Here is a 12,935-nt window from a genome sequence, read left to right as displayed (position 1 = left end):
TTCAGGGGTTGGATTCGAAGGACGGAGAACAAAAATTGATAGTGTAGAGAGCATAGAGGGTAGCGCAACAATTAAGAGAGAATACAGAACTAGATTTTCGTTTTTTTTTTTTTTTTTTTGCAGATTTTCGTTCTCGAATTCGTTCTTCAGCATTTATGTTCTTCTCTTTGGTTCGAGGGAGCATATGAAATAAGAGGAGATTTTGGAGCAACATTTGTTTGTGTTTTTCAGATTTTGATTTTCGTTGGTTTTCCTATTTTAGATTTTAGAGCTGAGTTCTTCGTGAGCATAGAATAGCAGCGGCAGCAGCAAGGGGCGAAAAACAACAGAATTTAGGTAGATTAGAGAGAGATTATAGACACTGGAATTCGAATTTGTAGTTTAGATTTTCGATTTTAGGAATTAAACTCTCAAAATTTAATATTCTCTTCTTCAATATTATGGGTTTTGTTCTTCAATTTTCAGATGTATTGTTCTTCAAATTCAATTATTAATGGTATAAGCTGTTTGGGTATTTGGTGCAAAAAACTTTTTAAATAGGTGTATACTATGCAAAAAGTTTATAAATAGGTGTATTTGGTGAATTATAAACATGACTTAACGGAGGACTAACGGAAAGTCATAATAGGGGTATTTGGTGAACAATACGGAAAATATAGGGGTATTCAAAGAATTTTGAAACGCGCAGGGATATTTGGTGCATTATTGCAAACCTCAGGGGTATTTCATGAAAAAACCGTTTATTTAAATGCAAGCATACAAACACAATAACATTTTACTTAATAATATTTATTTTTATTTATTAGAAGAAAATTAGGGTCAAAGTAAAATAAGTGGTGCAACTATTTAAAAACGAAGGTATTATATATGCTTCCTCCATTTTTATTTATTATTGCACCATTTGACGTTTCACGCTTGTCCACGCAAAACTTTAGCCGTTATTATCTCTTATTCTTCATTAGCTAAATTATCAAAACTTGATATTTTGAAAATATATATCGATACGTTTCTAACAACATCTCACATGACTAAATAATCCCTTATGTATAAATCACAAAAAATGATAAGGAGAATGTGTAAATAGTGTAAAATTGCAAATAAAATAAAAAGCGAAGCAAGTAATATTAATGTACCACATCTAAGGTACCGTTCTTTTCACCTGAATTCCACTTATATTTTCTTGTATATTATCTTATTGGTCATGAACTTATATTATCTTATATTATCTTATTACCTCTTATCTTATTGTATCCTATCTTATACTCCCTCGGTCCCAGTTTTATACTTTTATAGTCATGTTTGACTAAAAACCCGGGTTTTAAAAAAGTGAAATATACTATATAGAATATTGGAATTTTAAATACATTGATGATTGAATTGTATGAGAAAGTACAATATAATACATGAAAAAAAGAATATAGTACATGGGAATGTGGAATACAGTACAAGGGTGGGTTTTCAATGCATTTTTAATTATTATAGTACATGACAATGTGAAACTTAATGGCCAAAAATAAGACAGAACTACAACTTTGGGACGCCCGATTTGGAGACAGGACTATAAATTTGGGACAGAGAGAGTATTATTTTATCAAAAACTTTTGCGTGCCCCCGATCTACGGTATTTTATTGTACATCCAACTCAGTACGTAAAAAGTGAAAAATAAAACTCGTTCAAGGTAAAAGTGACCCAAATTAAAGATAAAAGTGAACCCGGCCAAAGATATAAGTGACCTTATTCGAGGACTGAAGTTACCTTACTAAAGGATAAGTGTAACCCTAACCAATGAAAAATGTGACCCTTACAATAAACAATGGAGTGACCCCAATCAAGAGTGATATGTTTGTTACAAGTTATAACTATGACCAATATAACATCAACAATGAGAATATACCAACACACAAGTGTAATATATGTAGTAGCTAGGTTATATGGGGCTTGAACCCACACCATGTACAATATTATACATTGCTTTATCATTTGAGCTAATAGCATTGAAAATAAGGTAACTTATAACTATAAATAAAGAAAACTAATAACATTAATAAGGGTAACTAAAAGAACATAATTAAGATGTATGGATAACCTTCCTCTTTTAGGCCGCCACACAATATATTATCGTAAATCGGCCTTTCTGAAAAGTTTGTGTTATTTTATCTTAATTATCTTATTGAAAGTTATAAAAATGTGTCCTTTAAACTTATCTTATCTTATATATCTTATCTGGACTTCTTCGCTTTTCTTTTAATCTTTTAATCTTAATCTTCTGGTGGATGCCCCCACCTCTTCCTTTGCTGCAAGGTTTAGCTGGGTGGCTAATCGAGTTGATGATGCGGAGCTCCGCCTGTTCTGTACCTTGGCGTGGGCTGGTTGGTACTGCAGAAACAAACGAGTGCTGAATGGTTATGGCAAGTCCACAACAGCTTGCTACTAGCTTCACAAAACTAGTGCAGGATTATATGGAGTATGCGCAGCAAGTATTCATTAAACCAGTGCACGCTGCTTTGGCTGGTCCTGCAAGCTGGTCTCCGCCGCCTACTGGACGCGTCAAGATTAATACTGATGCTCACCTGATGAACGGAGGGGGAGTGAGTCTGGGTGTTGTGCTACGGGATGCTCAGGGGCAGATTATTGCAACAGGAGTTAAGAGAATTCAAGCACGATGGGAGGTGGAACAAGCAGAGGTTGCAGGAGTAAAATTTGGTATGCAAGTGGCCAGAAGGATGGGACATGTAGAGATGATGGTGGAAAGTGATGCACTGACAGTGGTGCGGTCTATCAACAACAACATTACTGGTTTTTCCCCTTTGCTCCTATACTATGAGGATATAGCCAGAATGAAGCGTGAGTGTGTATTTTTCAACTGTAGTCATGTGCGTAGAGCGGGCAATACGGTGGCCCATCTTATTACAAGATGGAATACCGATGCTTCAGAGTTTGTTTGTTCTGATAATTCCCCCAAAGTGTGTTTACTTTGGCGGAACTTGATTTACGTTAATAAAATGCCCCCTAACGTTTCTTTCAAAAAAAAAAATTAAGTAAAAATAAGGTGAAAAGACATAAGGCATAAGTCATTCTCAATTACACCAACAATCAATGCTAAGTTCTCAAGGATGGCGTTGGACCTAAAATTTCTTTCTCAAGAATGGCGTTGGACCTAAAATTTCTCTGATCACTTGAATGAATAGACGTTGAAAAATTTCTCTAATCATTGTTATGTGTGCCTCGAATCTTCCTTGAAGGATGTTAGGGTGTTATAGTGGAAGTTATGACTTCAAATGGACATACCTCATGATCTACTCATTAGATTGAGTTGATTCAAGTTGGAGGTGAAAGCTTGGCTCAATAGCTTTCCAACGCCTGGTCATAAGCTCATTTTGGATGAGAAATGAGGGAGTTATGACTGTTTTACGAGAAGCTGTCATGCAGCAGGGGAAGTTCGGCCGAACCTGCTGGAGGTTCGGCCGAACCTGCTGGAAGTTCGGCCGAACTCTTAGGTGGTTCGGCCGAACCTGAAGTCAGTAGCTTTGATTTTGGAGGTTCGCCCGAACTTTGGGTAAGTTCGGCCAAACCTGCTGGAAGTTCGGCCGAACTCTTATAATGTTCGGTCGAACCTGAAGAGAATCAGGAACTATGTTTTTGGAGGTTCGTCCGAACTTTTTGGTAAGTTCGGCCGAACCTGACCTTGGTTCGGCCGTACCCTTTGAAAGTTCGACCGTACTCTGCGGGTAATCTGTTTTCTTCTCCGCACGGTACAATCGACGTGGCCTTTTCTTGTCCCTTAGATTGGTTTGATGTCTAACACTATAAATACCAAATGTAATGAGATTTTCAGAATTAAGAGAGAGAAACACAAGTGAGGTTGAAACCCTAGATCTAAGAATTCTCTCTTCTTCACCTTTGAGAATTCCTATTTGTAATCCTTTCTCCATTGAAGAGTAATACAAGCTCCAAACCCTCCCCCATGGTGGATGTAGCTCATTGAAGAGTGAACCACCTTAAATCTTTGTGTGTGTTTTAATTTCTTTAATTATTTCTTCTCATTATTCAAACATCAAATTGTCATACAAATCAACATTCAAGCCTAAAAGGTCCTTCATTTATAACACACTTGAATGAATAGACGTTGAAAAACTTATAAGACCCAACTCTCTAATCACTTGGATGGCGTTGAAAAACTTATACTCCGTAGGACCTAAAATTGAATGGCGTTAGAAAAATTTATAGGACCTAAAATTATTTGAATAGGACCTTATTTAACTTATATGACCTCATAAAAACTTATAAAACTTTATACATAGTATAACCTTATTGAACCTTATTAGACTTTATTTAAAGTTTATTAGATTATTAATAATATTTTAGCCATTATATTGATAATAGTTGATTGCAAATATTAATAAATATAAATTAATAAAATAATTATTATTTAGTTTTTTTTTTTGAGGGAAAATTATTATTTAGTTCTTATATTAATAATTATGTTAATAATAACATAAGTTATTTCTCCACGATAATAATTCAAAATTTATAAAATTCAAGTACAAATTCGACCTAGCCCGTTTGTATTTGTGATTGACTCTTTAATAAATCTTTTTATACGGAGTACTTCGTAATGGAGCTTTATCATGGACGAAAAATAACTCTTTGATACTCTTTACGAATACTCCCTCCCTCTCTTTTTGTTTTTCCTGTTTGCAATTTTTTTTGTGAGACAAAAAAAGTAAAACCAAGAAGAGCAAATAGAGACGGAGGGAGTATTTCACGAGTCACGAGTCTAGGGGGGGAGTAAGCTTGGAAGTTATTACTTTCAATTAATGCATTGGTGTAAATAAATAATATTATGATTATTTGCATTTCGCCAAAGTTTTTCCATGTGATGTACACATAATTTTAAAAGTGTTTATTAAATTTTTCCTTTATAAATTATATTGATATTAAATTAATAATATATTAATTAATACTTTCGTATCATTGATAATTGTTATCGTCAATTAGTAACCACGAATTTTTTTAATATAAAAATTTATAAATATGATTTATTTAATATAACGACGCAAATAATCATAGTATTACATATTTTAATAATTGAAACTTTATAGGACCTTATTAGCACTTATATGACCTTATTAAAACTTAGACCTTATTTAACTTATAAAACCTTATAGGACCTTATTTAAGTTATAGGAATTTATCAGAATTTATCTGAAATTATTTAAACTTATACGACCTTATTTAACTTATAAGAACTTATTTAACCTTATAGGATCTTATTTAAGTTATAGGAATTTATCAGAATTTATCTGAACTTATTTAAACTTAGGTAGTCACTTGATTCTTGAGGATTTTATTCCTCTCTTCCTCTTTCAAAACCCAAATTTTCCAGGGCTACCCCCAACCATTAGATTGATGGTAAGCCCCTTTTTTTCTTGTTTTTCCTAGCTTTTGATTTCATGTTTGGAATAAAAACTTCATTCTCCTCCTATTGGAGAGTTTTTTTTACCCATTTATTGGATTATCTGTACCCATTTATTGGGTTTTATCTCTCTCCTTGTGAGAGTTTAGGGCCATGTTTTTAATTTCGCAGGAAATGTTGATTTATTGATGAAGATTTGTGCGGGGTTACAACGGATGTCATTCTTACGTCCACAATCAATTAAATCGAATTTAATTCAATACCAAAGCTATAACATATCGAAAGACCCCCTCGTGAAAAAAGGTATTCATCATTGTCAGATCTCATCTACAACGATCTTGATTTTGCCGGATTAGAATTTTATTTGATCCAAATTGTTTTGTATTTGTTAGTTTTGATTTCTATTATAGATGTCGTATGACTGTTTTATCAATGAACTAATTTTGTAGTCACTTGATTTAATTAACACAACTCTATAGAAAGTAAAAAACACATTAAAGACAATAGATTAGTGGGACGAAAGAAGTAAGACATTAGAATTATAGATGCTTTAATCCACTAAAGTTGCGCAACGAACAAGTAATACTATGACATAAGCGCTTATGTATGTACTCCACTGATTGCGATCCATCCATCCAATGATCCAATAAAGTGGAGTATCTGATATAGTTACTAGGTCAACTTTGAATTGCCTATTTCTCTTCCCTCATTATTATTGGAACTCGATCTATATATAATAATCATTACTACAGTATTTGGTAAAACATATTATCTCTCTTTCTAATATATTTTCCTTGTATTATCTCAAAGTCCATACAAAGATCAATATGGGTGTTGAAACTGAAGACCTTCATGTAGTTTTCTTCCCTTTCATGGCCCATGGCCACATGATCCCAACCCTTGATATTGCGAGGCTCTTTGCCGCTCGCGACAATGTGAAGGCAACCATTATCACCACCCCTCTCAATATGGGCACCTTCACTAAGGCCAATGAAAACAGCAAGATAATCATCAACATTGAAGTATTCAACTTTCCTGCAAAAGAAGCTGGTTTGCCTGACGGATGCGAGACCCCGGAACTGTCATTGGGGCCTGGAATGATCCACAACTTCTTCAAAGCCACGGATATGCTAAATGAGCAGCTGGAGAACTACTTGGATAAGGTCCGACCTGACTGCCTAGTCGCGGACATGTTCTTCCCATGGGCGACTGAGTGTGCAGCCAAGTTCAACATCCCGAGGCTAGTCTTCCATGGGACTAGCTACTTCTCCCTTTGTGCTCAAGAAATTGTTAGGGTACATGAGCCTTTCAAGAAAGTGAGCTCTGACGATGAGCCATTCGTTCTTCCTTACCTCCCCGGTGAGATACAGCTGAGAAGATTGCAAATCCCAGAAGATTTACGGAAAGATGAGGAAACATTTATCAAAAAGAGAATACAGAAGGTCAAAGAATCAGAGGTCCAGAGTTATGGAGTGATTGTTAACAGCTTTTACAAGTTGGAAAAAGATTATGCAGACTTTTTCACAAAAGAATTGGGTAGGAGGGCGTGGAATGTAGGTCCTGTTTCACTCAACAACAGAGATGATAAAGCTCATAGAGGCAAACAGACATTAACAGATGAACACGAGTGCTTGAAATGGCTTAGTTCAAAGAAGCCTGATTCGGTTATTTACGTCTGTTTTGGAAGCACAGCAAGCATCATAGCTCCTCAACTGCACGAGATCGCCATGGCTCTAGAAGCATCTGGAAAAGAGTTCATATGGGTTGTCAGAAATGGAGGAAAAAATGAAGAGTGGTTGCCACCAGGATTCGAACAACGGACGGAAGGGAAAGGACTAATAATAAGAGGGTGGGCTCCACAGGTGTTAATCTTGGAGCATGAAGCCATAGGGGGTTTCGTCACTCATTGTGGGTGGAACTCGACACTAGAAGGGATCACTGCTGGTGTGCCAATGGTTACATGGCCTATTTTCGCCGAACAATTCTACAATGAAATATTGGTGACTCAAATTTTGAAGACGGGCGTCCCTGTTGGAGTTAAGAAGTGGAGTAGGACGCCCTTGATTGAGGATATTATCAAGCGCGAAGCTGTGGAGATGGCATTGAGAGAAATCACAGAGGGGGAAGAGGTGGAGGAGAGGAGAAGCAGAGCAAAGAAGTTGAAGGAAATGGGACAAAAGGCTGTTGAAGAAGGTGGCTCCTCATATTCTGATATCACTGCATTGATAACTGAGTTAAGAGGTTATCACCTTCGACAGCAAAATTAGCTAGTTTCAGTTTTTCTTTTTCCCTCTCCCATTGTATTGCTTTTCTCTTTCTTTGTCATGCAAGTTTCAAGAAAAAAAAACAAAAAACCTTACTGAAATGCAGGTGTGAGACGAGTGACAGGTTCCACAAAAGTTTGTGCATATGTAATTGGTTTTTGCTGCACAGAGTAAAGAGCAAACGAGGTACACTGGACTTGGTACTATTAGATGATCCCTTTCCCGGCGCTTCGGAACCTTGATGAATCATTTTACGTATGGGGATAAAAGATCAATGCTAAACCAGAATTGTTATTATATAATTCAGCCAAGAATATGATCATATGTACAACAAATCGCCAAGCAAATCATTCATTCTATTCCTAGAATTCTAAAATTTGACTTAAGTTGGTACCATTAACCAAAAAAGGAAGAGGGTAAAGATTCCCATACCAAGCAACAATCACAGGATTCTTTGTTGCGGCATAATTAAGGGATTGTGAGTTAAATATAATAAGTCATCATCTGACAAAATCGCAAACGGAGCTCATCCATCCATTTGAGCAGCAGCACCTATCTGAAATCCAGCACAAATGACAAAGTTCATCAGGTTTTATGATTGACAGACCTGATGAACTAGCTTCGCTGGCAGTTCTCGGTTTGCCTGCAGAGACATCAGAGCTCATATCATAAACTATACCGAAGATTTTGGGATGACATATTAGCATCGTGAATTGAAAACTTGAACTAATTCTATGGGAGGAAGAAAGAACCTGAAAGTGTCTCATGTGAAGAATTGGTTCGCATCCAACATCAGCTACTGATCTTCCATTCACTGTTTGTGAGCTAAATCTTCCAGCTTCATAAGCTGAGAGAACATGTCTATCATTTGGCAAGTTTTGGCAAACTTTTAGAAGCGCGCTGAGAGAATTCATCTGGCAGGGTAGGGGGAAGGACACGATCAGATGTGAATGTTAGTTCTATAAAAGCTAATTGCTGACGGAACACATAAAGAATAATTTACCCAAGAAGAAAGAGAATCGCAGAAAGGTCTCGGAGTAAATAATCACAAATCTGATCTTTCACAGTTTAGCTCGTAAATATGAGTATCAGAAACACAACAGGCTTATGCAAACAACAGTTTTAAAACAACTTGTAAACAAATGCAAACAAGAACATCAGTGAAAGGATTGAGTAGCTACTGACCTTCATGTATGGACAGGATGCACATCCCCCGTGGATGGAGCATCCTTCACCACTTGTGACTCCAGGTACAACAGTAAGATTTAGTGGATCTTCAACTCCTGTTGCGCTAGAGCTGCCATATGAGGTGTTTTTTGTGTTTGAAACTGAATCCATTGATACGGGAAAAACTATCTCAACATTAATATCCGCTTTATTTGGAGAGGGTTTTGCGCACGCCAACATTGCGCGTACTGTGGCGACAATGGAAGTAATCATTCCTGATTCCGTCCCCAGGATAAATTGAAGATGGTCATCAGTATTTCTTTCTAGAGCCTCCTGTAGCCTCTGTTTTATGAAATCTAATATGTTCTGGGTGGAGCCAACTACCCCCATTCCTCGTCTTTTTGCTTCCATTGCCAAAGAGAACATTTCTCCAGGGACCTCAAAATGGGCAGTAAGGAATGCATCACAGTACATCTCATTTATCTTCTCTACAACTTCATGTCCAAAAAGATCATGTACAATGCATGTACCATTCTGGTGCAGAAAAGATATCATAAATCAGAAAAAGGCAAGCAATTTTACTATTACATTCTAGAAAGCACAATATGACTTGCGGGTACAAACATGCAAGAACGTGTAATCCTGACACAATAGTAATTTGCTAATTGTGCATTTACAATATAATATTTCTTGTGAACTTGATATGGAGGGGATCATATCTATCATTGATTGATAGGGGTTATAAATGATAACTTAAGAGGAGCAGCAACGTGAAAATGTTCATTGTGTCATAAAAGGCTAACAAGTCAGAGCTTGGATCTATGCAATTATGTCTTATAAGAAACAAGCCCTCAGAGTATAACAAGCACCTGGAAGTAGTGCAAGCGCGGAAGCAAAGATCTAATTGAGTTTCTGTTATGTTGTGGATGTATTGCTGAAATCTCTTCATCTGACATCATGGACATTTGCTGAAACAACTCTGCAATATTGGCACCCATGTAGGAATCCGGTCCATAATACAATGTAAGGTCAGGAATCTGTGCAAATGCCTAAGAAAGAAAAGGAGATACGGGGATTAGAAACCGTGATAAGGGGACAAAACAGTAATAACTTTCTATAACCGTAAGAGGAAGGTTGGTAACTGGTAAGTCTAACTCAGAAGTATACAATAAAGAACCAGTAACAGCATAAGCAGAAGTAAAAAGGAAACAGGCAGCAGTAGAAATAAATAGTCAGTATTTAGGCAAACCTGCAAAATTGTTTGCACGACATTGGAGGAAGTACATGTTATTGTTGGTACAAGTTCATGAGCATGAGCTTTTGTCTCCAATGAAGTATTTATATAGATCACATGAAGGGAAGGTGGTGACAAAGAGGCAATCTCAAGATAGTTCATATACTCTGTTGTGGCTGCAGCATCAGCCAATGAGCAACCAATTCGTTCCTCAGACATCCTGTAAACACCAACCTGTACAGAGCATTGAACATTGAATTATTTTGTTTGAAGCATATTGATAGTAAATTATTCCGTGTAAAACAAGCTGCAAATGACTAGATAAAAAACATAATGTCGTCCAAGGCTCCAAGCTAAGCTCAAGTTTGAAAATATGAATCATTTGCAAGCATGAACTCCTCCAGAAACTTTTATTAGGTGTTATAAGGATACTTCATTCTTCACAGGAACAGTCTACTTTGCAAACCGTGATCACCAGTGGCTCACCATTCAACTGCCAATTTCCTTATAACTTGTAAGGGTATCAAAAAGAATGTGAGTACTGAAAATGATGTTAGGCGGAATAGGCAATGCTTATTTTCTCCAATGCCTTTCATTTAAAAGTTCTAATCTTTCAACACACTAAGAATATTGCTTAATTTTAACATGAAACAATAACTCGGACGAGTTAAATCTATGGACTCCTGAACAAGAAAGAATTTGTCATAATTACCTTGTCATAGCCAGCCTGATCAAGAATTGCACGAACATTTTCTGACATAAAATCTACACCAAGAACAGTAATATATTGACATCCAGCTTCTGCCATTTTTACAGCACTATCAGCCATAACTAAGGAGTCTGATATATGGATGTGTGGCCACTGCTTTTGCGCAGCAGTTAAGACACCTTGGACCTCAGGATCCATGTAGAAATGTGCAACAATGCCAATGTTCTTTTCTTTGAGATGATTGACAAGATCGTTGACTTGTGATTCATCAGGGAACAAATATCTTGCCTGAAATGATTTAAGTAGTATCAAAATTATGGTGGAAAAATCTGAAGAGAAAAGCAATGCATCATATGACAGCAGCAGATCAACCTAATAATTTATACTACAACTCAAGAAGCGAAAAGGAATAGTCTATCATTCTTCAACTGATATCCTTACAAATAGAACAAATTATGAAAAGTTCCTCATAAGTGGGGAGCATGAAATATAAACAGAAGCATAACAAGATGACTATTCTCAATTTCTAATTTTCTTCAAATCTGCAAAAAAAAAAATACAAATTTACGTGTGTGGATTATTGATCGCATTATGCTTCAGGCAAATTTTCTGATTCACAAATTAAAAAATATGCCTATAAATTTACAGCATGTGTGTGTGAATTCTCTTCCTTTTCAACCTACAAACATAGCCTAATAATTATCACTAATCCACAACTTTGCACCAACAAAACGATTCAAAAGAATCAAACATACCTAAGAAAAGATAAGCCTTGGTGTAAAATAGATTTTCCTCAATTACAGCAAACCAAAAACACAACATCAAATAACTAATTAAGTATGTAATCGTGGATGACAACAAGCTCATGATACCCCTAAGACGTCATATCAAATCTAGTCTACATCACTAGAACGAAAGAGAAAAAGACAAGATTACCTGCGTTTCAGCAAAGCTACCTTTAGCAGTAACCCCATTAGCTGAAATAACCAAAGAAGGGAAAAGGTCACCAAAAACCTTCCCTTCTTTTTCAGCAACCAATCTTTTAGTCTTCTTCTGCATACTAATCAACACATTGTACCAAGTATTAGCCCTGGACTTAACTCCTCCCGAAATTCCCCCAAAATTCAACAACCCTAAATCTTCAGTTTTCAAATTCAACACTTCCTCGGGAAAAGCGCCATCCAAAACCCAGATTAAACACCCGCAAAACCCTCTGCTAACCTCAGAATCACTGTAAGCCCTAAATCTTACTCTTCCCTCTCCGTCAAGCTTCGCGTCAACCCACACCTGCGTCGTGCACCCCATCACGCGGTTCTTCGCCGACCGATTCTCCTCATCCAAAGGCGGAAACTTCGCAGCGTAACTCAGCAGGTGCTTCACTCGGTCAACGGGATCGGTTAATGGTCGGAATTCGGAAATCAATTTTTCGAATTTCGAGGCGGCGAGGTCAGAGGTGTCCGGAAACGGCGGCGAGGTAATTGCGGCGGTGCATGCAAAGGATGAGGTGGTGCTAGGGTTTTGGATGAATTTAGGGATGGTTTTGAGGTGAGAGAAATTGAGGTTAGAAATCGGAAGAGGTAATTGAGGTCGAATAATGGTGGTTTTGAGTGAAGGAATTGAGGAGAAGCATCGTGAAGATGTTGCATGCGAATTCATGGTTAAGGAGGAAAGGGACAGCAGAGAGGTGAGGGGAGAGAACCTTGAAAAGCGGCAAAAATGGCAGAGAATGCAGAGAAGAGTGTGAGAACAGAGGAAGACGGTTACATAAACGAAGGAGTAATGGAAAGGGGGTGGAATTGAAGAAGAGGAGAGAAAGACAAACGCGCGAAAAAGGAGAAAGGGAGAAATAAACCCAATTGTTTTTCTTTTTGGGTGTGTGAGAGAGAAATAAACCCAATTCACCAATTGTATTCTTTTCAACTTATTTTAGCTTATTTCATACTCCCTCTGTCCCTTAATACTCGCACCGTTTTGACTTTTTGCACTATTCACATAATTCACTTTGACCCTATTTTATTTCTAGTATATAAAAATAATGTTAGTATATAATATAGTGTTAGCTTCATCTTAATATATATTTTCAAAATATTAATTTTTTTATAAGTTTTTATAATATGTAGTTAAAGATATTGGTGGTCAAAATT

The 12,935-nt window shown here is 36.7% G+C and overlaps 3 protein-coding genes across 3 annotated transcripts; 2 read left to right on the top strand and 1 right to left on the bottom strand.

Annotated features, from left to right (window-relative positions):
* Positions 1–2,406: 2,406 nt before the first annotated feature.
* LOC130465675 (uncharacterized) lies at positions 2,407–3,350 on the top strand. The gene is made up of 2 exons (XM_056834533.1): positions 2,407–2,964; positions 3,309–3,350. Exons 1-2 carry the CDS (start codon positions 2,407–2,409, stop codon positions 3,348–3,350), a joined length of 600 nt encoding a protein of 199 aa, XP_056690511.1.
* Positions 3,351–6,096: 2,746 nt separating this feature from the next.
* On the top strand, positions 6,097–7,877 carry LOC110802367 (scopoletin glucosyltransferase-like). Its single transcript, XM_022007819.2, has one exon. It carries the CDS (start codon positions 6,245–6,247, stop codon positions 7,682–7,684), a length of 1,440 nt encoding a protein of 479 aa, XP_021863511.2. The 5' UTR covers positions 6,097–6,244; the 3' UTR covers positions 7,685–7,877.
* Positions 7,878–7,937: 60 nt separating this feature from the next.
* Positions 7,938–12,686, bottom strand: LOC110802365 (quinolinate synthase, chloroplastic). Its single transcript, XM_022007818.2, has 7 exons — positions 11,728–12,686; positions 10,795–11,079; positions 10,098–10,316; positions 9,718–9,897; positions 8,867–9,382; positions 8,434–8,595; positions 7,938–8,324 (listed from the first exon to the last, which is right to left on the bottom strand). Exons 1-7 carry the CDS (start codon positions 12,445–12,447, stop codon positions 8,274–8,276), a joined length of 2,133 nt encoding a protein of 710 aa, XP_021863510.2. The 5' UTR covers positions 12,448–12,686; the 3' UTR covers positions 7,938–8,273.
* Between the last annotated feature and the right edge of the window lie 249 nt (positions 12,687–12,935).

This window comes from Spinacia oleracea, chromosome 1 (assembly GCF_020520425.1).
Source record: "Spinacia oleracea cultivar Varoflay chromosome 1, BTI_SOV_V1, whole genome shotgun sequence".
Classification (NCBI taxonomy): domain Eukaryota; kingdom Viridiplantae; phylum Streptophyta; class Magnoliopsida; order Caryophyllales; family Amaranthaceae; genus Spinacia; species Spinacia oleracea.
The sequence above is the reverse complement of the archived record's forward strand: the minus strand, read 5'-3'. Positions and strand labels throughout refer to the sequence as shown.

Coding starts and splice junctions, on each gene's coding strand:
- LOC130465675 (XM_056834533.1), top strand. CDS start 2,407: ATGGCAAGTCCACAACAGCTTGCTACTAGCTTCACAAAACTAGTGCAG. Junction 2,965..3,308: donor GTTCTGATAATTCCCCCAAA/GTGTGTTTACTT, acceptor TCTACTCATTAG/ATTGAGTTGATTCAAGTTGG.
- LOC110802367 (XM_022007819.2), top strand. CDS start 6,245: ATGGGTGTTGAAACTGAAGACCTTCATGTAGTTTTCTTCCCTTTCATG.
- LOC110802365 (XM_022007818.2), bottom strand. CDS start 12,447: ATGAATTCGCATGCAACATCTTCACGATGCTTCTCCTCAATTCCTTCA. Junction 11,080..11,727: donor GTAGCTTTGCTGAAACGCAG/GTAATCTTGTCT, acceptor AAATCATTTCAG/GCAAGATATTTGTTCCCTGA. Junction 9,383..9,717: donor CGCGCTTGCACTACTTCCAG/GTGCTTGTTATA, acceptor TTTCTGCACCAG/AATGGTACATGCATTGTACA.